Genomic DNA, 25,189 nt, shown 5'->3' with positions numbered 1-25,189 from the left:
ATGTAGCCGAGCATGATAAGCATAGAAGGAACGAACAATACCGCTTAGCTCAATTTTTGTTCGTTCCCTTTGTGGTATAAGCTTAAGTAAGTGCACGTGTAAAACTATAGACACTAAACTGTACTCGCACTGCATTTATTTAATATTTTTACAGAAGTAGGTAACGAAATCCATTCCAATGCCTTATAATTGATTGTAACAATTAGGTCTTGTTTCAAAGAGCAAAGCACTAAACCGTAAACACAGGAAGAGGGGTCGCAAACAGCCAACCACAAAGCGAATCATTTAATTCGTAATAATCGGCATTTGCCTTTCTTCACTTCGCTATGCCAGTTATGACAACAGCCAGATAAATTAAGAAAAGGAACGCATCCAAAGAAAATTAGCAAAAGATAGTTTGCTGATAGTTTTTTACCCACTGATAGTTTGCTGTTACCAGTTTCGGTAAATCTTTGAGAAATCATCTCTCTGCTCTACTATATCAAGGAATTTGTTCAAAATATCGCTCGCATTCTCATCTAGTTGAATTATCTGCTTGGGCAAAAATTCGACTGCGCTATCCAGAACAGTGTATCCTTTCTGTTCCACACCTTTAGTCACATTGTTCAACTCCATGGGTTCGCATAAGAAAACTATCTCATTAGCACTGCTGCCCTCCTCCACATCCTCCGCACCGATTTCGATAGCATCTTCCTCTGCTTTCCCCATATCGGCATTCCCGTTCTTCATCACAGCAGTCACAATACCTTTTTCTTCAAAGTTGAACCTGATTCCACTTGCAGCTGCACCATCCACAAACTGAATGGGGAACTTTTTCGTAGTACTTCTTAGTTCCTGCTTCGTTTTGACAGCATTATCAGTTATAAGTTCCACAATCATCAGCGCACCTCCTGGTCCTTTCATTTCTAGAGTTGCCCGCGTATCTTTAGAAGCTGCCATTTTAGCTAACACTGATTTGATCCTTTCGGTCGAAAGGTTGTCGGCCTTCGCAGCTTCAATCAGCTTCGCAAGAGCAGTATTTTGCTTAGGATCAAAAGATCCGTGAGTCTTCGCAACAATTCGCATTTGGCTTACAAGTCGATTCATTTTCTGAGCTCGCAGTGCATCGTTCGCTCCTTTTATGTGCTGTATATTCTTCCAGTGACTATGTCCCGCATCACATTTAGAAGTCAAAGAGAAATGCCTTGACACTGTGATAAAAGTACCAAGTTGCGATGGGTGACTAGATAATGTGTTGGGGATCGCCGTCCAGTTCCAATGTTTAGAGAAGCGACAAAACCGTAAAACATCCTTAACAAAGATAGCCGTTCTCAGAGGATATATCCCGTGATGTCCGACATATGCAGTTACGGACATCTTTGAAAAACTATGCAATGCAATACGATGTTCCAAAACTCTAAGATGTAAACGATAAATTAAAACAACATGATCAACAAATAAGTCTCGATAAAAATCAGAAAATTACTTCACAGGATCTCGCGCAATACTACTAGTACTTTCCGCAACGCAATACTACGGTTCCGAACTAAGCCTTCAGCGCGGAGGTAAGTGCTTGCGGAGGGGCCTTATCCCCAGGCTCATGAGAAGGGCGCCTCTGTCTGACGAATTCGAGAACATAAAAATAAAATCTCCAAGTAGCGCACGTGATGTTCTAACTTACAAATTGAAAAACTGACAAAAACACAAACTTGTGAAATTTACGTATTAAAAAATATATTTTGAGAATATTAATTTTATTACGTTGTACTTGTACATATTGCCGCCGTCTGCCGGTAGGCCCGGTACTGGTAAAGTTCAAGTTGGAATGGGTTTTGCGCCCTTTATCGTCAGGCTTCGCCACAACCTACCAGCGAGAGCGGACAGCCTACGACTTGAAACAGGTCAACTCAAATTTGCGCACCGAAAACTTTTGCTTTGCAGCGACATCAACGAAATTCGTCTCATCCGGTAAACCTGAGCGTACTTCACCAAGTACGCTGATCTGCATGCAGCTAGAACCCAGGCATTAATTTTTGTGGGTCTTCACGTTTCGGTGATCATTATTAGCCTTTCCAACATCTGAACAGTTTTTTCGTATTAGAAAATGGTAAGACCCTACCAGACGTTAATTCAAAAAGTCAATGTGTTCTTGGGATTTATTACGGACCTGGTTTATTTCGGTAAGCCGCTGGACGAGTTCTCTGACGCTTTCGCTTATTTCAGGCCAAGCGAACGAAGAAAGTTGGGATCACCGGAAAATACGGTACCCGTTATGGTGCATCCTTACGGAAAACTGTCAAAAAGATCGAAATCCAACAGCACAACAAGTATACCTGTCTTTTCTGTGGAAAGGTATTTAAATTTTGTCTTGTAATGGATAAAACAGGGACGGTTCGCCATTTGATGCTCTTGAAGTTCTCTCCGTTTTATGGCCCCGTTAACACGTAAATCAGTGATTCATACGTTTCTACTCTAGGATGCGATGAGGAGGACCTGTGTTGGAATATGGCAGTGTAAACGATGCAGGAAGACCGTGGCGGGAGGAGCATACAGTTATACGTAAGGAACTTGAATTGAATTTTTTTTGTGCGAGCTTCGGTTTGCAGGGGGTATTACTAGAGAGTCTAGAGACTATTCAATTCGAAGTTCCCTCTTGTTTTGGAACTTCTTGAATCGTAGATTTGTATCGGAAAGTGCACGAATAACATTTACTGTTGCTGACAGTTTATTACCGAAATTCCTTCTACTTACCAGTTACCATTAGATATGTAGAAATAGCAAGTGTGGCATTTCTTAAACTGCAATTCATGCCACCCCTGCTTCATCCAGTGTTTAAAAGTGCGCAGGGATAACTTTTTTGAAACGAAATGTATTGCCGGTATTGGTGATCAGTTTTAACCTTTGACTCATGTTTGATTTAACTTTCCATTCTGTTTGTCTTCCGTTTGTGCACTACGTACGTTTAATTATGCAGGATACAGAGTAACGTTTAATTGCTTTACTTATCGTTAGATAAGTGCTATTAGCTTAATTGTAGCGGAAAAGTTATTATTTGAGATTTGGCATACGTGAAAAAAGTAATTCATTTTTATGGGTTACCTGCTACCGTGATGAAACTATTGAACTGTAAGTTTACTAATTAATAATAATGTACAGTAATATTTTACATTTTCAGGACCACCGCTGCCGCTACTGTGCGATCCACCATCAGACGTCTCCGCGACTTGAAAGAAATATAATTCCGTTTTCGTTTCTTCTTATCTGTGTCGCTTAATTATCTGACGTGCTCGAATAAAAAACGAATAAAGATTAAAGACCGTATCCGGAGACTTCAGCGTTCGTGTTGTCATAACAGGATTTCGTGGCCGCTTATTTGCTAGTCAATTACTTAATTAATTTGCCTTATTTTATTACCTTCCTTTAGGATTAATTATTTGCACTTCATTTCGGATTCACATAAGTGTATTATAATACACCGGACCAAAACTGAGATACAACGTGGTAATTCCTGCTTTCTTTTCGGACAGACCATTAAATTTTAAAAATCTGTTAGAAGGGAAGATAAGTCTATAAGGATACGATTGATTTAGAAAAAGATACTGTAAGTCTGTCACTTTCAGGTCGGCTTTGGACCGGGACATTATTGGTTTTGTAGCTGTAGTTTGTAGGTAGCGAATGTGATGCGCGCAGTATTAATGCATATCTATATAGTATTTCGGAGTAGTAAAAAAGTATATTTTGCATTTTTTAAAAGTATATTTTGCGTGAGTTCGATTTAACTTGTAAGAAACTTAACGCTGTAAAATAATAAGTACACCGATATCTTTTTAACTTTTAATACTGTACTTCTGCTTTTGGGGTACTAGTAAATAATACAGAGCAATGTACAGGGAAACAAAATTTAATTTGTCATTGATTATGAATAGAAAGTTTCAAAATACTGTACCTCTCCCACTTGTCGTTTGTATAACTGATAGGTAGATATTAACTGTCCGTGCCGGCGGACAAGTCAAATTTAGCGACTCTTTAATAGTTGTAGTCTGCATAATATTCCGGCATTCATTAGAAAAGCATTATTTAAGTTGTTTGTATCACTCAATATATATACATATTAAAAAGACTTGGATGTTAACCTATAGTGAATTCATGTCAATAAAATGGTGGTCCTAGATTGGCTTAATTATTTTGCCCTTGTTTTCCGCAGCACTCGCACTCATAAATCAGCGGTATGTTTGACGTCTCGTGTGGATGCGGTGACCTCATGGGAATTTGTATCATTGCGACACCGATGAGAATGGATGGCACTGCATGGATACAACTTAACCGTGCCAGACCGCTAATCCCGGCCGCATGCAGCTTACGTCTGTGGAATACTGCAGTTTATTGTATCATTTCCACTTTTCCAGTGTGTCAAACTGACATAATTAGATTCCATTGCGTGCAGCAAGCGTGCCGACTTTGTTAGTCACGCGTTTGGATGGTAAGTACAAAATTTTTCGGTCTGGACATCGGACGAAAGGGAATGGATGGATCGGGGTGGTCATTCATGCGAGCCTTGTTCCAGCTGCTCCTTCTCGCTCCAGATACGACACGCACGACTTTAAGTCTTTTTTAAAGCTTTTGTTAACATGTATTCTGTGGTAATAAATATTTAATGTGGCTGTAGGATGCGATGGATGAGCAGTACTAAAGATGATAGGAATTTCTTCTGCTTTTAAACATTAACAAAGTTCAACCTTGAATAAATCCGCGCCAGTGAATAGCACATAATACGAACCAATATTGCAAAATGTGTAATTAATTAACCATACTGGAGTTGAAATAATGTTACATACATATTGACACCAACGGACTTTAAACAATTATGCTGCACATTAAATTGCCGTTCCTGTTAAACTATTTTGCTGCAAAATTTTCGTGCCACACGAAAAGCAATTATCTGAAAAATTTTATTTTTACGAGCACATGTAGTAAGTATACGTACTTACTCCCATTACATATTTACAACATTTCGTAATTATGGACAGCTAATGCCGAATATGTAAGCAGTTATTTATGAATCAATTCTTACATATTCAGAATTAGCTGTATAAACTATAAAGCCTCTAATAAGGAGATATGTGGCTTAAGCTTGCTAATGTTTGGCGTAACGTGTCTTGTCAAAATATTTCACGTTGCTGGTGAAGCTGGCCCAGCGGTGCCATGTGCATTAGCATTATAATTTTGGACTTCTGCATTTCCGAATTTTCGAAGATATTTCAACACGGAATTTTTGCAATTTTTCAAGTTTTAGAATATAAATATCCAGAATCTAAATAAATGCTTACAGATGTATGAATCCGATATGAATTTGAGTTGCTATTTGGACGTATATACATGTGCAAGAGTTAGCATTATCCCGGCCGGCCGGGCATCTGCATGTGCATCGTTAAAAGATCCCATTCTTGCCGTCGATTGAATCTGACTGAACACTCCGAAGATCGGAATCGAGGACACATACCGGATAAGTACTGTCAGCAGCGACTTTTATATCAGTGCCTGCTTACATACGTACAGCACATGAACGCCTGTATCCGTCGTATAGTTCCTGTTTATTGGATCTTGCAAAGGCCGACCGGGGCCGAAATTAGTGACGACCATTTCCCGACTCCCTAATTCAAACATTCTACTTAACGGTTTCTGTTTCCCTTTCATTAGCAGGAAGATTGGGCCGGCTGGAAGCAGTTAATATGAGTATTAAGCTGCTGTTTAGCAGGATCCGGAGCGACAACGTGAACCGGAGCGCAAGTACAGCGCATTATATAGAGCGGCAGGCATATCTCTATATAGTGTTGGTTGGCACTGCTCAGCCAAATGATCCTTTTGCAATGTAAATGATGGGTTGGATTGTGGATGCAATGGACGAATAAATACCGGGTGGACCAAAACCATATTATACTCTCCAGATCCATAACGTGCCTGGACAATGAAAGTATAGCCTGGAATTATATGAGCGCACTTTCACATCATCAACACTCTAATCACAAAGCGTGATTTTGTGGTTTCGTATCGTTTAAAATCGTTTACAATTGGAACTAAATCCCAGCCGAAACAATTATTAAACCGTAATCCAATAAGTTATATATACTGGTCGCTATCTATTGTGACTCACGGTATTTGTTAATTCATTTATTTCTGATATCCGGTCATGATTGAGAGCGTGATGTGGTGGTTTCTTTAATTGTGAGGATGCTGTGCCCTTTATTGCCGACGACCCACATATCTGTACTGCGGTAACTGTAGTTCCATCAGCAAAGCGATGGAGAATACGCCATGCAGCAATCGACTAAATCTCCATTGGATATCGTTGACTATATTATATTGTTATGCGTTCGTTCAATCGGCTATCGTTTTCTGCGATTGCAAGGTAAGTGTCTAGATTGGTAAAATGAGATGCTTTTAATTCTACATACATATACTATTTACTAAACCAGCGCATACTCCTTTTACTCGGTTAATGGCGCTTGCTATACACATTATTAAAGGAGTCGGTGGAAATGTTTATCTGATTAATGTCTGATAAAGTGCGTATGGAATTTTACGAAAATTTTTAATACGAATAAAAATTTGCACAGCAAACACTCTGCAGAATTATAATTATCAATTTAATAGGCTATAGGAATTAACTAACTGCGGCGAGTCACGATATGGGCATTGCCGCGATTATACTTGACGCGAATATACTCGTAGTTATCATATTGTACTTCGCGAAAAAATGTTGGATTTCTGTCGATTTCATCCGATATCGATCCTCCATTGAATTAAGCGCGTATGAAATAACCATTAACAGCACTGCTGCGGTAATAGGAGCGCAACATGCTTCTGCTTTTTGTTTATAAATATTTTATCAATATTCTATAATGCCTTTTAACCCTAATGGGAACGGAGTGGAACAAATCAATTGTGCTGAGAATTGGGCTTGTAAATTATATGATTTTGTGTTGGTCGGCAGGGCACAGAAGTGTAAAACAGTTATTCCCTTTCAGGCAACTCAATTTATCCGAAATCTCCATTTTAAATTTCCCTTTTTAATCGGTAATCGATTTGGTTGTTTTTCGTTTCTTCAGTGTGCAGAAAAAGGCAATGGTGTATTTTACATAGTTCTTATAATTATTCGCGCCGGAAACTTCATGGATTGTGGGTTAATTTCTCTGTGCCGTAGGATCCCATGTTCAGAAAAGACTCGCTTCCGGCAGATGATCGATGATCCTTGTATTGAAAGAAATCAAAGGCAGGCTTTGAGCAGGGCTGATCATCAGTATTTACAGCATATTTAGCGCCGTGATTTTAGGAAGATATGGGACGTCAAACGCAATAAACTATAACAAGATCAAGCCACATAAACGAAAGCAGCCTAAAAGCGCAGCGGAATTATTTTAATTATTAGCGGTGCTCGTGTGCGAATTTGCGGCGGAATGTACTTTGTAGCTACTAGCTAGCGATCGCCTGCTCCAGTATTTATATAACTTTGTTTAAACCGAAATTATGAAGCACTCGTAATTGTTTTAGCTTACGTCTAGGCGGGCAAGTATGCTCAGCGGATAATAAAAACGAAACCCAAAAAAACCAAGCGGTACTTAAGCAATAGGCCGATCCATAGAATTTATCATTTTACAGTTTGCGTACATATCATAAATTAAATAAGCAGTCTGATTAAGTGTGTATGATTTTGAATAGCAGCATTAATTGGGTTAACAACAAGAAAAAATAAATTTTTAATATTTTGTATTAACAACTTTTATAATATATTATGAGCTCGAGCTTTCTGTACCCACTGACTAGTTTTAACACATAGATAATATCAGAAAATTGTAGCGCTGGCAAAAAACAACGAAATCAACTATTCTTGCAGGAGCTCTTTGATACCACTCCAGCTGTCTTTTTTAAATGTCCGGTCAACTGCCCAACGTGCCCCAAGCACGTGCAATGTCCCAGCGGCGTTAAAATACTGCGAGATCCCTGTGGATGTTGTTTGAATTGTGTGTCACCAGCCGGAGAAGATTGTGATTTATTCCATATTTGTGATGCTGGGCTGGTTTGTAGAAATGGAACTTGTCGTGGTACGAAACCGATAACTTTGATTCTGTTGTGAAATTAATTATTACTAAAAATAACTGTTGCAAGTAATTTTGTTTGCTAATTATTCATAATGATGGACCGTCAACTTCCCTAGCACCTCATTCTTTGCACAGCGACTAAACCAGCATTGTTATATGGCTGTAACTGCAAGTTGTGCTGCCCTTATGTGAGTTGTAATTATACGAGTAATATGCCGTCCTTCCCAGATATCCATCCATCCGGATGCCGGGTTGGTTCCAAATATTACCAGGATGGGGATAAATGGAAGCCCAATTGTCAAACAATATGCGAATGTCAGAACGGGATATATGGATGCAGTGATGTGTGTCAGCAGGATCAAAATGCATCTGAGTGTAAATACGGTCGTCAATTTGTTATGGAAAGTGCGTGCTGCAGCCGGTGGGTGTGCGCTGACTCGCCGACTCCTTGTGCAAACATCACAACGGACTGGACAGAGTGCTCCTGTTTAAATCCAGTGTCTTACCAATGGAGTAATACAAATCCCAGATGTCAGTGGGTGGTCCAGCAAAAATTGTGTCCTAACTTGCGATGTAAAGAAGCGCAGGATGGGGTACAGGGTGTATATCCATTTCCAGATCACACAGAGCGGAATGTATTGGCAGAGGTAACAAAAATTTTGTTGTGTTGCAGTAATATTCTGCGCTTCCTGTGTTACTTATGGATGACCTAGCATGCCGTGAAGACCTTTTCGTTAATTCTTCTAATTAAGTTGGAAAAAAATTGCGTAAATATTTTTTAAATTACATGTCTCGGCGTTTTAAGGCGTTAATTACAATAGCCCGATAGAAAGAAGCAAGGGGCAATTAAAATATTTCTATGATATGACCTTTTGGGCTCCAGTGCATTCCGACGCTGTTATATGTTGGTATATAACTTCGAAATTTAAACGCGCGCCTGGTTCTAAACGTATTTCATTCATTTTTAGGCAAAAAGGTACTGCGGCTCGTCTTTGTATCAACGGTACGAGTATATCGGTCAAGATAACTGCAAAAGCGTCGATCTGCATCTTCAGAAAACATGCGCGTCGGAATGTCATATTGCCAACGGTACTAAACTCTGTTGTTTGCCTAATGAATTTTCTTCCTTGCAAGTACAGCTCAAATGTCCCAATCAAAAAACGGTGTCACGCACTATTCCTGTGTTAGCCGGATGCCAATGCGATGTGTGTTAACTGGGTTGATTCTTCAGCTCTTAGTGAAATTATGTCTTTGTATTAAGATGCCCGCAATCTCGGAAGATCACGAATATCATGTCACTAATTTTTATAAAATACTCAAAGTGGCGAAAAATATTAGGTGAACAATGCGTAGCGCGTGTAAGTACAACTGATTCCCATTATTTCACCCATAAGCCAGTAACCATGTCGGACACTGATTCGTCAAAAACGCTTTATAAACCAAGACCACCCTCATCAGAGTAGCCAGACTCCGTAGTAGAAGTAGCTACTGTCGTCCAGGAAGAACGATCGCTGCCCAAAGAAGCAGACGAAATCGGTTCCGGGATTTCGCACACTTGGGTCGCGATGCTAGGCACTTCGCACACGGCTTGAGATCGCTGCTTGTCTCCAAGCTGTATCGGTGGTCTGCTGAGTGTTAAATCTAACTGGTGAAAGTGCGTTTTATTGAACGCATTTGGGCCTCCACGAAGTCCCGAGAAGAACTGAATATTGCGAGTTGCAGCTGTGGCAGTGGTGACCTTTGTTTGAATCTCACGATTTCTGAAGAAGCACAGGGTTATACGCAATTATCATGTCATCGGATGATGTATTAGTAGATCTTCCTTCGTTAAGGCCTTTTTTTCATTTTGCAAAATGCATATGCTCTTTACATACTATGCTTTGATGGCCATAAATATGCGGCAATATCCGCTAAACTTTGCAAATGAATTCGCGTGAAGTTGGTGTGAGCAGTAAGTATGCATACCTTGGCGACATCACGGTCTGCATAGAGCATTCGTTCTTAAAGGCGCTAAAATTGGTTTGAGAGGAGTGCGTAGAGCACTGCGTGATCCGAAACTGTATTTACAACCGAATAATTTATGAAATTGTTTGTGGGAAGCAGGAGTATGAAAACAACGGAATTCTGATAAGGGTTTCGTTCGTCTGAGATCTTACAACATCGTAGGCCTTTTTTCTTATGCTCCATATATTCCATTCATAGGATTTATCAATATTAGATGGAATCGGATGTAAGACAGTCTGCATCGAATTATCCACATTGATTCCTTGTTCTGTCCTAAACACGCTTTCCTGGCTATGACATACAAAGTCAGCATTATGCCGCAGCAGTTTGGACAGTATGGGGATATTCCGAAAAACTTCTTCCATGCCTGAGGTGTACCTAAAAAGCGGGAACAGAAAAAAGCCGGTCTGTAATTTAATCAAAAGAGTATGGCATTACCCTACCCCACCAGTAGTGTGGCATTACTGATTTTGCAGCAGGCAGCAAAATTATTCATGCAAACAAATTTTTATAAGTATTTGCACGCACTTCGCTGGATCATTCGCAAAAGCAAGTGCATCACTGGGACTCTTGAAGCAAAATATCTCTCCTGAATAATGCAATAGGCCCAGGTTTTTGTCCCCATCAAAAAGAAGGCCGTTGTAATCGATCAGCGTGGTCAAGCATTTTCCCTTTAAAACCACAGAACGAACACTCACAATTAGATAAACTTATTAAGCTTTAGTAACCTTACAAGTTTTAGCTCATGCATTCGTGCTCAACACGCCATTTTCAATATATGATGGCATATGATTAATTACTCATATATAAAACATTTGTATCTATATTTCCTAATTAAGTGAGTATCCGTACAGATGCATTCGAGCACAGTTACTGTACTGCCATGGTATTGTTTTAATTCTACTTTCTTCCGTAATCACCTTGAGCGACACGTTAATGGCTTCGAAACCAGGAGTGGTGTCCTTCAGTAATAGCCTTACTTCTGCAGTATTAAACTGATCTGCGGCAATCGATTTGTGAGATTCTTCCGGTGTTACATGAACATTTAATACAGAATTTAAATTCCTTGAAGCTTTCAGATCGCTCCACATCTACACAAGTCCAGAAGTAGCTTAGTACTGTAATAAAATGAGATCAATTAACAAATACAAGACTGACCACTGTATCGCTATGACACTATAAAGCAGTACAGTAAAACTAAAACCTACAACTAATTACATGGCGCAAAGGGATACGTTGTTGACCGCATTAGGCTTTTCAGATATAAAATTTCACCTGCACATTTGTAAGTACTTCCACTATTTTTAGCGCATACATACATAAATCACGAACTGTATTAATTGCTACCTGAAGCTTCGCCTGGATGTTCATAACTGTTTTATCCAAAAATTCGCACCACGCCAGCTCGCTCTGCAGGGATGACCATTCTTGTGCCATAGAAATAAACAGTGGCTGCAATACAAGCGCGTATATACTTAACTCAATCAGTTATAGATACTTTTTGAAGGTTGATGGGATTCTCACGAATGCTGTCCGTTCTAGATCGACACTATTATTAACTATACCATTGCAGAGTCTACTGCTTAACTTATTGTGAGTAAGGTTATACTATAACTACGTTTTAATATAGAAGTATACGGAATGCGCCGTATACTAATATGTTTTAAACTGACCACTAAAGAAAACATCGGAGGCTGTTTAGCAATAGTGTTTACTGTTTAATCCACAGCCACTTACAAAACGACATTTGCAGCCACTAATCTTTCGTTGCGGCAGTTGGATTCCAGCATATCAACGTTACGATTAAAAGTCTGCTGTGATTTTTCCAGCACACTAATGCTTTCCTTGACTTGATTCTAAGAAATGTTCAAGAATACCTTTCTGAACACATGCAGGTATATAATGCTTCAGAATAAGTATCGCAAATTTAGGAGCGTTATAATGTACTCCACGATATGACTCACAAAATTGTAAGGTACGACTGCATAAGGCATAACGGCCATAACCGCAAAAGCTGCAGCCTACAGAATTAAAAGTACGGTACCTGTACAATGTTCACGGACCAAGAAACGCGATTCAGTGGACTAAAAAAACGGACACTTACATTTATAAGCGTGAGGCTGTCGTGATAAACTTCCAAAAATATCAGAATTTCTTTAAAAACGTTGAATTCCTCGGCTTGCAGGGGATTTTTGCCGTGCATTAATTGTAGAAGATAGCCACGAATAAGCCTTTTATCCTCGTTTGCTTCCTGCATCAAGGATAGAAGCCGTTCGGCAATGGAGCTGATCTGTTCCTTGAGAATCTCCGGCACTAATGGCCAGAACGCAGGCTGTAATATCAATTAAATAACCAAAACCGCTTATTTGTACTCGATTGCGATACTTATATTTATTAATCAGAGTTGCATAGTTCATACTGACTGCACTATAGTGATACTTTATTCGAAATAAGCGAAAAATTTGACCCCGTTGGAAGCGTTAGAAGGTACGGTACCATTTATGAATGACTTTTCCATCTGTCTGCGTTATAAGTAAATTAAACTTTAACGGTTTTACAATACGCGTTTAGCTACAGCTTCTGATTGCTACGAGTAGATATTTCAGGGCCAGTTCGTCAATTTTGATTTATAAATTTTTCCGGCAAGACAAGGAGCGTACCATCTGTAATTTCAGCATTACTTCGCCGTTTTGCTTTATTGAAAAGCCTGACACCGGTCGACAAAAGAAGATAATCTTCGACTTCTAGTTTCTTTTGCGCCGGAGTTAAATAAAGAAATTTCTCGAGACTTCCATTTGGCCATACACTGGAGAGCGCGGCTGCAATTGTAAACCGCGATATTAATATTCATAACTTGACACAAAGAAGTTACTTCTCACTCAGTTATAGCCCCATTCACCAGAGATACTTTGACGAGGCTATTTATACTGCACATACTCGTACTTCACCTGTTCAAGGAGTGCGCAAAACACATCTTAATTTTTAACATACAGAAGGACGATCAAAGCGTTTATTACACTACTGTCAGTACTAATACCTGCGCAGTCTTGCACGGTTGCAGTGTCATTAGGGCTGCCCAGGCTGGACTTCTGGATAACATAATTCACCACTTTCTTTTGTAGTCTGTCCAAATCCCATGAAGACGTGACCTTTAAATTCATACGCAACTCGTGCTAATCTTACGGTATTGCACATTGAATTTTTGCGCAATATCGCATTTTAGATAAGGGTTAGCTGAATACTGTACATCGTCATCTGAAATTCCTAACATTTAAGATTACCTAGTACATTATGCTTGCTCGTAAACCTCACCAATGTTGTCAAAATGTCGTGCAGCGCAGTACGATTAGCAGCATCCTTTTTCTGTTTGAGACTTTTTAAGAATGACTCTGCAATAATTGAAACCCAGCACTTGTTTAGTTCTGGTGGTCACTTGCAAATTAGGTACTTCTACTTTCGTTAGTTGTTGGTGGAATTTAACGCTTGTGTATCTGGCATGAGAGCATTTAATAATAACTTGAACTGTAAGAATGTATTAATTTTAAGCATTCTGATAATAATGCAACAATAACAACCATAGTTTCATGCATGTATGTATGAGTGGTGTACGGCGTACGGCTGTACGGTACCTTTGTCAGCTACATCGTTGTGCACGGAAAAATATAGGAGCGCAGCGGAAACTTCGAATGGATGGTTGTCGATTTTATTCTGGCAATCCTATTACAGTTCCGTTTGTCGATATAATAGTTCATTTGATAATAGCTTGTCGATATAAATCATAACTGCATTTATGATTGATACCTAAATATCAAAATAACATGCGCACCAGTTGAATGTCACTTGAATCGCAAGGCGTTACGAAAGGTGATTAGCATTCTCGATAATATAAAATGTATTTATAATGAATAGTTATTTATTACCTGTATAACCTTTTCTACGAGTGAATCGGAAAAATTTTCATCCAGTTCAAAAGGAGGCACTGTTTGTAGCTGCAAAACATGTTTCCAGTAAGAACTCAGGTTGTTTGCTGACACTGACCACCAGTAAACAACTGTTAAAGAGTTCTCGCTGCTGCACATGTCCTTCTGATGGGAACGGTCGTGCGCTCAGGTTCTTTAATATTCACCAAGTACTCGCCCAACAAGGGAGGAAGTCGGCTGTTGTTGTATTTACAACGATTGGCAACTGTTTCCTTGATCCTCCAGCGTTGCAGGCCATCTGGCGAAACTTTAAAAGATGTACTCCACATCTCGAAACTATTTGATGTCTGTAATATGAAAGGTTGACTTCCTTATCCGAAGGCCCAAACAATATAACCAGACTCAATTACTATAACCAGCATACCAGACGTGTAGGTTGCAAACGATAACGTATTTGAGGACTACGTAGCGTGCGTGATAGCTCACCAGGACGAAGGGTTGTCATTTTGGAAGGCGCCCTTGCTTGACCTTAAGGGTCTTCAAGTTAGTTCATGTCCGGCAAAGCAAAATGTTCAAAGCTAACGAATTCGTCTTTGCGTCACTTTGTTTCCGGAACGCACACCGATAGGAAGAGGCAGCTATTTTACGTTGCCTAGAAGCAGCCGCTGCAGGAAGAATTAAAGCTGCTGTGTTCAAAACGCATTTTCCCGAGAAAATTTGTAGGCGAAAATATACACTGTAGCACTATACACGCGTTGCACACCACGGAAAGAGGCCATCTAAACGAACGAAATTTTGTTGGATGGAATCAGCTGACCAGTAAAACAAATCTTCGAAAACATTACGGTAACTTTCGAAAAAAAGTAAAAAACGACGCTCTCAAATGTCTCACGTTTTTTTCATACAAAGAATTAAAACTTTCAATAGGCTCAAAGACCAGTTAAACTCGAAATCTACTGTACTGCACGCAGCGCGAGAAATGGAACAATATAAAACAAGTTCAGCCCAAAAAGCCAAAAATCCCAAACGGCCAAACCCCAACAACAGGCTCAATCCCAAGCTCCATCCATATCGGTATCGTTGCTGGTACCCCAACCGCCCACATCTGTCTGGTCATTGGGAGAATTGTTCCCGGGAAACGTTGGACCGGCGGCGAAGGGATTTTTCGCCAACCCGAACTCCGTGGACGATGACCTTGATTCTCTGGCATTACCAAGCGGAATGGATGACATTTGTTGAGTTAACGAGAGCATCCCGTTTTCGTCCACTTGTAATATCACCCAAATTGTGTCTGCAACAAAATATATAATATAAAAAATAAATTATGTACGAGATAAATCGTTACAAAGGCAACAATTCGGAAAACCATATCTTACCTATCTGTGATTCACAAATAAGAATTGAAACTACAGATTACAGTTATGAATCGTAACTGTAATCTGTAGTTTCAACTTACGAAAGCATTCATTTAATGTCTTCGAATCTGTTTGAAAGCTTCCAATAAAACGGTGAAAGAGAATGCAGCTTGCAAAAATAAAAAAGAGTTCGCTGAAGTTTGCCTTCGTCTATAATTTTCTTTTTTCACATAGATAATTTAGCACACTTCGAAGAATGGCCAGAAAATCAGGATCACGATTAGGATTTTATTAAAATTTTTAATACTCGTATGGCGTAAGCTCAATTAATAATACACTATCCGCAGCAAATACATTTCAACTGTACCACACCAACCTCCACAATATGTACCAGTCGGGCTGCACATCCGCCATTGCCCCTGATACATGCCAGGCTTATCCGGACTTTCCATTTCTACACTGGCGTCGAAGGTATCGCCGGGTTTCAGCGAAGGAAGTGCAATTCGTTCGATGTGAGTCATCTGGTGACCGTTCCCTGTAAAGCGCAACGCGCATCCAGGAGGCCAACTGTCCCACCCTACGAAATGGCACCGTTAGTCAGTAGGTTTCGGCAGTCATTTCTGACTCGACGGAATTTTTAAAAAAAACCAAAAATTGTACACCACTTTGTAACAGTGGATTAACGTCTTGTTTTCAATAACTTCAACAAGCCACAAACTTATTTAATTGTTAAATAACATTATCATATCTCTAAGGAAATAACAGTAGATACTAGATACTTTGAAAATGTTAGTACTATAACAAATTGAAAACCTATTAGCTGCGAGATTCGATATTCAGAAATGAAGATCATTCGACACGACCGAAACAAACTAAAAAACCATTCCTTCCAGTCCGTAGAAGAATCTGCTTGACAGAAATCAGCGAAATGGTCTACTCACAGCACGATTTGCTTACCCGGATTTCGTATTTTCCATGTTTTAATAAACTTCGTTTTGGGAGGTACAGATTCTCCTTCGCCGATCGTCACATCCTGCACGAACACCATTTGAGGAAGATGCTCCTGACTGTTTTCCAGGTCGTAATAGGAGCATATAGATTGTTGGAGGTTCCTGTAATATAATTTTAGTGTCCCTAATGAAAAACTTGCAAACCTTGTAGTTCAACACATGTACAAGTATACAAAAACGTAAAACCGAATTACCCAGGATCATTATACATTTTTTTCAATGAACACTCCTAGGACGCGAAAGCAAGTTTCAACGTCGTTTCTCAAGAATTTAGCCGCCAGTTTAGCACATCTTCGTCTCACAGGACAATGTCCCAAGCCTTGTTAATGGTAATGTGGCGGTTATTATAGTCTAAGTTTATGTTCATATAGTGCTACCTAACACTTAACAGCCACATTTTCAATTCTCACCAGTTGTTCATGTCCAAAAAGAACTCGCACGTTCCACGGTTTACATTCTGCCCAATCAAGGCCTGAAACTGCGTTATTAACTCGTTTCTGTCGGTTGTGTTCATGGAGCGAAAGGCAGAAAGCAGACCCTGTTCCAGATCATCCACATCCATGGTAATGCAATACAAAACAACGGAGCTCTCACTGCCCGAACCTGATAATAACTTCCGAAATGGTACTCACAAAGCTGACTGGAAAGAACAGCTTAACGATTAAAACGGTTTACCGTTTCAGTTAACTTAAAATTTTTGGCTAACGGAATTGCCAATTCAACACAATATCAGCCAGCTATTGTTAGTCGCAATCCATTTCGGAGAGTAGAAATAACTGATTTTAACGACTATCGCGCACTTTGCAGAGATCTCAACTACTGTAATAACACGAAATAAGCTTCATCATATAAACGGAATTTTTAATTTAAGTAAAGTAGCAAGTACTTCTGATAATACTTAAGCTACAAAGTCGAATCTCTACAAAAGTCGAATCTTAAAAACGTGCACAGAAAATAAACCTTGCAAAAGCGGAAAGCCTCGTTTCGACGTAGACGGTGAATAGTACGGTACGTAATAACGTAAGTACATGTCCGTAGTTCTAACGTTGCGAGTGCTAGAGTCCCGTTCTGAGCTTTACTGCTACGCAGTGCGTACACGTAAGAAAACGGAAGTACAATACATTACAATATTCCTTTCATTTACAGATTTACTTATGATATTCCTTTCACAATCCTCGGCCGGTTATGCTGCAATATTTCTGTAACGCGTCCCGAATGGCCGAGCAAAACCCGGAAGCATGCGTTTCACAATTGCTTCTCAAGAATTACACGGCCCTCCATGACTGCGCTACATCCATGTAATCCAAATTTCCGATAATCCTCACGGTCGGCAAAATAATTAAAAATGGAAAATAAATGGAAAAGTGCACACTGTACTTCAGTATGAACAAATCTATATACAGGTATGTACAAATAAAACCAGAAAATCCTTAAAGCTGTGCTAGAACAGTAGTGCAACAGCTTAAAATCTAAAAGAAATGTGTGGCTTTGCCGCCGCTATGAAAACGCGATCTAGCTCTGCGCAGCAGCCCTATGATCGACAACTAAACACAGGTGCGAAACCGCGAAGTCCGGTCAGAATGCTTCTTACGCTGGGAAAATAAGCTTCTCTAGGTAGCGGGCGGTCCCCACTGGTTCAAGCGAATCGCGTGGAGTCGTCGGCTTGAATGAATGTGGATGACGCCAAAGACGGAATTCGCACAAAGGATCCGCAAAGACAGTTGCGCCAGACAAAGTTCGCCGACTTGGGAGCTAAAATCTGTATAAGTCCACTTCGTACGTAGCCGTATGTAAAGTATTAATTTCTCTTATTCATTGTTACGACGTTAATTGGTAGTTCACTACGTATACTGGTGACAAATGTAATAATATGTTTTTATTGCCATAATTACTCCTATTAATAGCCGCATTATGGCCCGCATAAAAATATTAGCAGCAGTGAATTATACTTATTTTTAATTTTGTCGCCGACGGCCAGTGGTGATATGCCCATTATACGATATCGGATATTCTGATCGGTTTTCGGCGGCATTTTCGCAGTGATTTGCCACATTTCGTGATCCGCGTTTAGCCTGTCGAAGCTTACCTTTAGTGCGCCTATGATCCTATCAAACAATGCTTCTAGTTTCTGTGGTCATCCTGTAGTTCTTCCCCGATGAGGTAACGGTTTTCGCAGCTCGCTCTGGTTTGAATGGAAGTCACTGTGGTGTGTGAATGCTCTGTACTTCTTGTTATCACTAAAATTTTTGCTTTTCAACTCGGGTACTGATCAGCCCTGTTCCAGTGTCAGCACAAAACATACAAAAATTTTTTCTCACTTATGGTTAGAGTTGGTAACTTCATAATAATAGCACAAACATCACATCCAGCATTATGTAATACAAGTTACCAGCATTCAAATCACTAAACAAATCCTGAACACTTGCCAGAAAGCTGCTTCCCATTACACTGTTGAAATTAAGAAAGAGATCACTCGTCGTCGGCATTATCTTCTTCGTTTTCCGAGAGGTCCAGCGAGAAGCGATCCCCCATGGAAGCGAAGGCAATTTTGAAATTGCTGGTGCTGTACTCTGGTGCATTATACAGTAATCTGAAAACGTTCACGTAATTTGTAGCCGAAACATCGCCAGTTCGGATATACATCGTGTAGCCTATGTCCAGGAGCCTTCGTGCGGATCCAGGTATCCATCTGCAACGATTTCAAACAAAAACAGTTTCCTTAAATGGCGTCATGACGTTTTTAGTTAACTTATAACATACCCTTCAAGCCACACTAACAGAGGTCTTGTTCGATTCATCAGAGCCTGGCGAAGAAAGAAAACGTATTCAGGTATCAGCGACCAATCCAGAACCTGCTCTCGGCGTGCAGTCAAGCGTATCAGTTTCCAATTGTCATGAACATTTTGCGTTTTTAAAGATGGCGGTGGCACCAGCTTGTTGCGAGGCACTTCTTCCAGTGGTAGAATCTCAAAAAACGTTTGCAGAGCAACCGTGGTAAAACGGTAGCACTTAAAGTTGGTACCGGGCTGGCCGACAATGGTATGGTACAGAGCCGGAGATACTATAAGGTAAAATTCTGGCCTACAAAAGCAAAGATGAAATTAATGCTCTTTTTTAATCAATAATCAACGATTTGGACAAAAGCAATGAGAAAGAGTCAACAGCTAACAAAAAAATCACTTAACATAAAGTTCAATTTATCGCATCGAAGATCGGACAATGAATTTACAAAATTTATACGGTCTTACGCTAGTGTCCGAATCAGAATATCTGAATGCTGTCGAAAAGCGTTAACGAGGTTTACGAAACGACGGGAAATATACGGTACTTTTAAAACAATTAAAACACGTGCAGTCGCATTGTGCACGGCGCAATTGTTAAGTACAGATAAGTAATTCCGGTCATGACAGACGCAGGTCTCAAATCTCAGTTCTGATATTCTGTAAGGGTCTTCTTACCTTCCAATACTGCAGAATGCATTCCTCCTCGCCATAGAATATACCAAAGTTCTCAGGAAAACCGCATGCGATACTTCTGGAATAATTCCAAAAAATTTGAGCGCTGGTGCAACATCTGTCCAGGGGCGAGTAGGCAGACCAACAGCAACCATTCTCTCTACTTTAGATTCCCAGGGGTCCACAGCCGGGGAGTCACTACTCCCAGGTATCGTGCACGCTTCAGAATTTGCAAAAAGGTCAGCCTTTTTGAACTCCTTTTTAATCTTCCCGCGCTGCCTGAATTCGATCACATTGAAAGGACAAGCGACTTCCAATCGGTCGGCACCGTAATCCGCTTGTATGTCCTGCAAACCCGAAACACCAGTAAAGTTTAAATAAAATTTCGATATGAGAAAGACAACATGTCCACAGTTTAATTTTAAGCGCAAGAGCCTCCGGTAGTGTTGCACATCTGGCCGAAGACAGCAAACGCCGTAAATATGGCTTTGTGGATGGAATGGGTTACCTGCTTTACCCCCTAGCAGTCGAGACTTTTGGCGCATTTGGTTCGCCATTCGCGGAGCTTATTCGTTTCGCCGGCAGAAAGATTCGCGACATGACAGGAGAACCCAGCTCTACTGCATTTTTAAAGCAGAGGTTTAGTCTGGCACGTGTTAAAGGAAATGCTGCTGCTGTTTTGGGCACTATGAATATGCGACCTAAACGGCCAGACGGCGCTAACGATTTTGGTTGTTTCTTTAACGTTTAAATTCGAATCATTTTATGTAGTATTACGCGTATGCATATTTTGTTATGTTGATGGCCTTTTGCCCAATAAAGAAGATAATGTTTTCAGTTATTGCAACAATTACGTTGTAGCACAGATGAAATAAAATATAGAAGTACATGTCCAGACCAATTATTATCAACATGATACCATCAATTTGACGTAATTTTATGCTTGTTTACGTAAGTTATTTTATGTATCACCTATGATGCAAACACGTATGCTATTTCGTGACGAAATTTTCGTCAACTGCTGTACTTACGACTTACGAGTAAGTAAGTAAGTCTACAAGAATGACTAAAATATCCAATATCGATGCGCGGGCTCAAGCGTACAAATAATAATAATAAGCAAAAATCTACAACTCTGAAATCACACCAGTTTGCGGTCATATAGCTCACCTGTAATCTTTTCAGGAAAACAGGATTGCCTTCAAAAATGCGGGCCCTGTGAATTCCCTTTTCCATTGCTCGCCTTGTTACCAAACCCAATCCAGGGTTGGCTTCCATATAGACAGTTGACGGATCAGCGGGCAAATCCATATGCTGAATCACGCTCTCTACGGCAGAAGGGTTTTTAAAGTTCAAGATACATTATCTGCCGAAACATAATTCCAACTCTATCATTAACGCCATTGATAAAATAAATCATAAGTGGTTACCGCAGATATAAAAATAGCAGTACCATTACCATACTTTCTCGATTCAGAACCCCCCCCCCCCCAACACCCAACCCCCAGCCCGTAAGAGCAGCACAATTCAAGGCAATTTTACACGGATTTTTTACTCTGATCGAAATAAAAAATCCGAACTAAGCAGTACTAAGCCTCCCTTTGAGTTTGAGAGGTTCCTGAATCTTGCGCGTGTACGTATCACGGCATCTAGCAGCATGCTAATCTAAAAAGTTAAAAACCACACTCGAAGCACCATTCCGAAATACGAAGACGAACGAACCTGCTAACGTTTCGAAAATCACATACATTTCAGGCGGCCTCGTCTTTGCAGCTGTTAAAGAGCGGCGATAAATGTGGATAGCCTCATTCAAGGGTTGGTTCCCCGATAAATATGCGGAGACTTTCAACAACTTCGCCGACTTTTTTGGCGTAGCGGCCCGTCCTGTTTCTGACTAAAACAACAAAACCCTAGCATGCATACATATGCGCCATCAGCAGAATCAAACAAAAGCGACCAACCTTTGCTGCTTCCGGAGCCGATGTGGACTCCAAAGTGGACGAAAGCCGAGAGGCGACAGCAGGTATACCACGGCAACATGGACAGAGATTCTCCGGGATCGCCTTTTCGGCAACTCGCGCCAACACCGACGACATCAATAATCTGCTTACTTTTTTGTGCAACATTGCTGTCTTCTACATACTAGGAGCAAGAAAATATAATTCCTCCGGTTTCAGACGACCCGTTCTGTAGTTCTGTGCGCAAATGAAATTGTCGAAAATTAAGCATATTCAAAATCGCACTACCTTTTAACTTACTTACGGCTTACCGGTCAAAAGTGATTAAAAAATTAGAGGGCCAACCTACAACGGGAGGTGCTCGAAAGAGAATTTCATTTCTCATAAGTCGTAGTTAGGCTTCGCTTCTGTTTTCTCATTTTTCTGAAGTGTTATAATGTTATTCCCGCTGATGATATAACTTGAAACTTCTATAACTTGATCTGTTTCCAAATCCATTGTTCCTCTCACAGTCAGTTCATTCTCGATCGTCGGAGCCTGTTAGCCATGGGGAAACGTTCAACAACATCTACAAAATCCGGCAGGGCCATGAACCCTGCGGATCAGGCCAGTAAGTCACAGACTCGTTTGAATTGTCATAAGTTATTCCTCGTTAACTCGGTGTAAAGTACAGCTGATGTCGGAAAACTACTGCCCCGAAAGCTCTTCATTTCGGATTATTTTGATCTTCAGGAAAGGAAGCAAGGCGAAGAGAGCTGAAGAAGAATAAAAAACAGCGCCAGGTCGTGAGAGAAGCGGTGATCAAGTCGAAAGATCCGAAGAAAGTCATCGAAGAACTGGAGCGATTAGATCAGATGGGTGAGCACACTGAGCAATGGGTCGTATTGCTTGTGAAGTGCGATCCTGATATTACGAGAGATAAAATTTAGTCTTATACTGTAGAATACAACATCCACGAGATACCACCACTGCCAGAGCACATTTTAGCGGAAAGACGAAAACGACTATTGGGAAACTTCAGTCGTTGTTTATCTCTTTACGTAAGTATGAAGTCTATCTCTTTTAAGGTATAAACGTATAAAAGTGATGAACTTATAGAATACTTGGTACGGATATCGGATTGTGAGTTTTCAGTCTTGGGCTAAGTGTTTCTGCTTAATGGATGTGTTTTTCATTATATCTGCTGCATGTTCCAAGTGCTCACTGGGTTTTGTATGTTTAGTATTCTTAATAATTTTTACAGGAAAAGGAAGACAAGACCAAATACGCAGACTTGAAAAAGTTACTGGCTGCTTACCATCGAAAGCACGACGACACTAGAAGATACTATGGTATGGACTATGGACTGTTAATTAATACGCTGGTATTGCATAAAAATTGGTACGAGACACCAGCACCATGAGCTCAGTAGATTCAGATAAACAGAGTGCAGACTCATTTATTTACAAATAATGTGCATCTTCAGTTGTTTTAGGTGGTCTATAATTTCTCGTGTGTGAATTACAGAATCCGTACGGAGAGCGCAAAATGTCAACATTGAGGAGATTACTTTGCCTAGTCTGCCAGCAGAAGATGGCGACAGTAGGTTTACAACCAGTGCATATATTCTGTGAGTAATTCATAAATCGCAGATTTTGTACTCTAAGGCTCCAGCCACCCCCAGGAAGAGAATCTCTCGTCTTTCCGATTGCCCCAGGGCCCCGTTGTGATAAGCGCTCCTAGAATTCCTTCATGGGAGTAAGCAAAATTTAATAAACTATACACGTGCTGTAGGAGCGTTTTGTATAACAAGATTTCATCGAAGAAGCCACTACCATTTCGCGATGATTTTCAGAGCGCTTTCGGATGATTTAACGGAGCTAGGCGGTCGGCGGCCACCCGGTCCACCCTGCGGTCCACCACCCTCTTTTAGTGACGACAGCGATGACGAAGGTTACGGCCAGAAGGATGCCGCACATGAGGGTGAATCAGAAGAGGATGAGTATGACGAAGATGAAGAGGCGGACGTTTCGGAAGCGAAAAAGAAGGAAAAAGACCCTGCTGCTGGAGACCATGAAATGGATACCGACGAAGTGGCTGAAGACAGCACCAGACAAGATGAATCTGACCCAACCCAGGCTGTTTCAGAAGGTGCGAATGGCGACAGAAAAGGAAGTTGCTTATCTAAAAGATGAACTTCTTACGTACAGCTTAGGACAAAATGGTCGCATACCCAACATCTCCACATTCAGTACGAATGCAGCGCAGTGCACTGTACGACTGAGTTCAAAATATCCGTTTCGTACAAGTGCGCTGCACCGCTTGCGTACAGAATGCTGGGCATGGGGCTATGCGACCATTTAGTCCTACATTGTACGTTTTGTTTTGCAAATGTAGGCATCTCTCCAGAAATGCGACCACCTCCGGTTCGACCGGCACCATTTAACCCTAGATTACCGAATTTTCGCAATGTTCCTCCTCCGTCGTTATCAAATGCTAGGTTTGCACAGCCGCCTCCTAGGCCTGGTGAGTTACGGTTAATGCGATGAATTTGGATTCGTTTTTGTGTAGATATTCGCATCTGTATTTGCTGTGTTTTAGTGCGCTGTTTTTGAGTAACAAGCAAATTCAGTATCTGCGTATGTTCACACTATGTTGTTAGTTTTTCTTACTGTACAATACCGGGGATTTTTGCTGATTGTCAGGCATGCCTGCTCTGAACCGCATGATGATGATGCGACCACCTCCCGGATTCCCCGTACATGGATTGGCTCCCATTGGGCCTATCCGGCCGCCAATGATGCCCGGTGACGTGATCGCGCAGCGACCAGCACTGTACAACCAGCCCGTACCTACGCCTGAGAGCAAAACGACAATTGCCGCAAAACCCCAGTTGCGGAACACCATGGCGGAAGTGACACGTTTGGTTCCCACAGCAGTCAAAGTTAAACGAGAAGAGCAAATCAAACCTAAGCCCAAACCAGCAGGTGAACGTGCTGTGCTGAGTCTTTTCTTATCTGTGCATGTCCAGGTTTAACTTCTGTTTCTCGAACTTGTACAGGCTCTCTCGGACCAAATGTGGAATTGATACCACATCGACCAGCAGGGAGTAACGAGAAGCCGAAAGGTAGTACGGATCAGGCTTATGACGATTTCATGAAAGAAATGCAAGGGCTTTTGTGACACGGTTTAGCGCTGGCAGTAGCCGTAACCGTGAGTGTTTTGTGTTTTTTAACGCTGTATCATTATGAAACTGCAATTGTCATTGTTTTGATTTTAATCCATAAAACAATGAGTGAATGACGCAGTGAAGTCTGAATGGAATACTAATCTGGATAGTTAACAGAAATTGGTATTAAGTTATTAACGAGGAAAACCGATGTTAAAAACTGTAACTGCGACTGTCGTTTGCATAAAAGAAATCGTTACATAG

The 25,189-nt window shown here is 40.7% G+C and overlaps 6 protein-coding genes across 7 annotated transcripts; 3 read left to right on the top strand and 3 right to left on the bottom strand.

The window, feature by feature from the left end:
* Positions 1-270: 270 nt before the first annotated feature.
* Positions 271-1,559, bottom strand: LOC129585694 (probable transcriptional regulatory protein Pmob_0807). The gene has a single exon (XM_055478483.1). It carries the CDS (start codon positions 1,354-1,356, stop codon positions 433-435), a length of 924 nt encoding a protein of 307 aa, XP_055334458.1. The 5' UTR covers positions 1,357-1,559; the 3' UTR covers positions 271-432.
* Positions 1,560-1,928: 369 nt separating this feature from the next.
* On the top strand, positions 1,929-3,300 carry LOC129585695 (60S ribosomal protein L37a-like). Its single transcript, XM_055478484.1, has 4 exons — positions 1,929-2,086; positions 2,203-2,331; positions 2,456-2,538; positions 3,155-3,300. Exons 1-4 carry the CDS (start codon positions 2,084-2,086, stop codon positions 3,216-3,218), a joined length of 279 nt encoding a protein of 92 aa, XP_055334459.1. The 5' UTR covers positions 1,929-2,083; the 3' UTR covers positions 3,219-3,300.
* An 889-nt stretch (positions 3,301-4,189) lies between these two features.
* On the top strand, positions 4,190-9,362 carry LOC129585945 (CCN family member 5-like). 2 transcript variants are annotated; one of them, XM_055478876.1, is made up of 5 exons: positions 4,190-4,459; positions 5,677-6,385; positions 7,871-8,078; positions 8,304-8,722; positions 9,044-9,362. In XM_055478876.1, exons 2-5 carry the CDS (start codon positions 6,278-6,280, stop codon positions 9,287-9,289), a joined length of 981 nt encoding a protein of 326 aa, XP_055334851.1. In that variant the 5' UTR covers positions 4,190-4,459; positions 5,677-6,277; the 3' UTR covers positions 9,290-9,362. The 2 variants fall into 2 exon arrangements, with proteins under 2 accessions (XP_055334851.1, XP_055334850.1); XM_055478875.1 differs by lacking the exon at positions 4,190-4,459 and having other exon boundaries at positions 5,294-6,385.
* On the bottom strand, positions 9,316-14,605 carry LOC129585838 (cilia- and flagella-associated protein 206-like). The gene is made up of 16 exons (XM_055478720.1): positions 14,424-14,605; positions 14,206-14,346; positions 14,000-14,068; positions 13,709-13,796; positions 13,392-13,468; positions 13,117-13,228; positions 12,740-12,898; positions 12,184-12,392; positions 11,817-11,935; positions 11,578-11,617; positions 11,427-11,531; positions 11,000-11,170; positions 10,608-10,750; positions 10,232-10,457; positions 10,041-10,132; positions 9,316-9,835 (listed from the first exon to the last, which is right to left on the bottom strand). Exons 1-16 carry the CDS (start codon positions 14,502-14,504, stop codon positions 9,508-9,510), a joined length of 2,160 nt encoding a protein of 719 aa, XP_055334695.1. The 5' UTR covers positions 14,505-14,605; the 3' UTR covers positions 9,316-9,507.
* A 147-nt stretch (positions 14,606-14,752) lies between these two features.
* LOC129585837 (uncharacterized) lies at positions 14,753-22,068 on the bottom strand. Its single transcript, XM_055478719.1, has 11 exons — positions 21,781-22,068; positions 21,542-21,713; positions 20,990-21,147; positions 19,823-20,166; positions 19,125-19,445; positions 18,838-19,053; positions 18,754-18,767; positions 16,775-16,991; positions 16,312-16,466; positions 15,731-15,931; positions 14,753-15,290 (listed from the first exon to the last, which is right to left on the bottom strand). Exons 1-11 carry the CDS (start codon positions 21,943-21,945, stop codon positions 15,049-15,051), a joined length of 2,205 nt encoding a protein of 734 aa, XP_055334694.1. The 5' UTR covers positions 21,946-22,068; the 3' UTR covers positions 14,753-15,048.
* A 78-nt stretch (positions 22,069-22,146) lies between these two features.
* On the top strand, positions 22,147-25,184 carry LOC129585942 (WW domain-binding protein 11-like). The gene is made up of 10 exons (XM_055478870.1): positions 22,147-22,387; positions 22,510-22,635; positions 22,720-22,817; positions 23,021-23,108; positions 23,284-23,358; positions 23,424-23,514; positions 23,612-23,907; positions 24,154-24,282; positions 24,462-24,743; positions 24,818-25,184. Exons 1-10 carry the CDS (start codon positions 22,324-22,326, stop codon positions 24,937-24,939), a joined length of 1,371 nt encoding a protein of 456 aa, XP_055334845.1. The 5' UTR covers positions 22,147-22,323; the 3' UTR covers positions 24,940-25,184.
* The last annotated feature ends 5 nt before the right edge of the window (positions 25,185-25,189 follow it).

This window comes from Paramacrobiotus metropolitanus, unplaced genomic scaffold, assembly GCF_019649055.1.
Source record: "Paramacrobiotus metropolitanus isolate TYO unplaced genomic scaffold, Prichtersi_v1.0 Parri_scaffold0000018, whole genome shotgun sequence".
Classification (NCBI taxonomy): domain Eukaryota; kingdom Metazoa; phylum Tardigrada; class Eutardigrada; order Parachela; family Macrobiotidae; genus Paramacrobiotus; species Paramacrobiotus metropolitanus.
The sequence above is the reverse complement of the archived record's forward strand: the minus strand, read 5'-3'. Positions and strand labels throughout refer to the sequence as shown.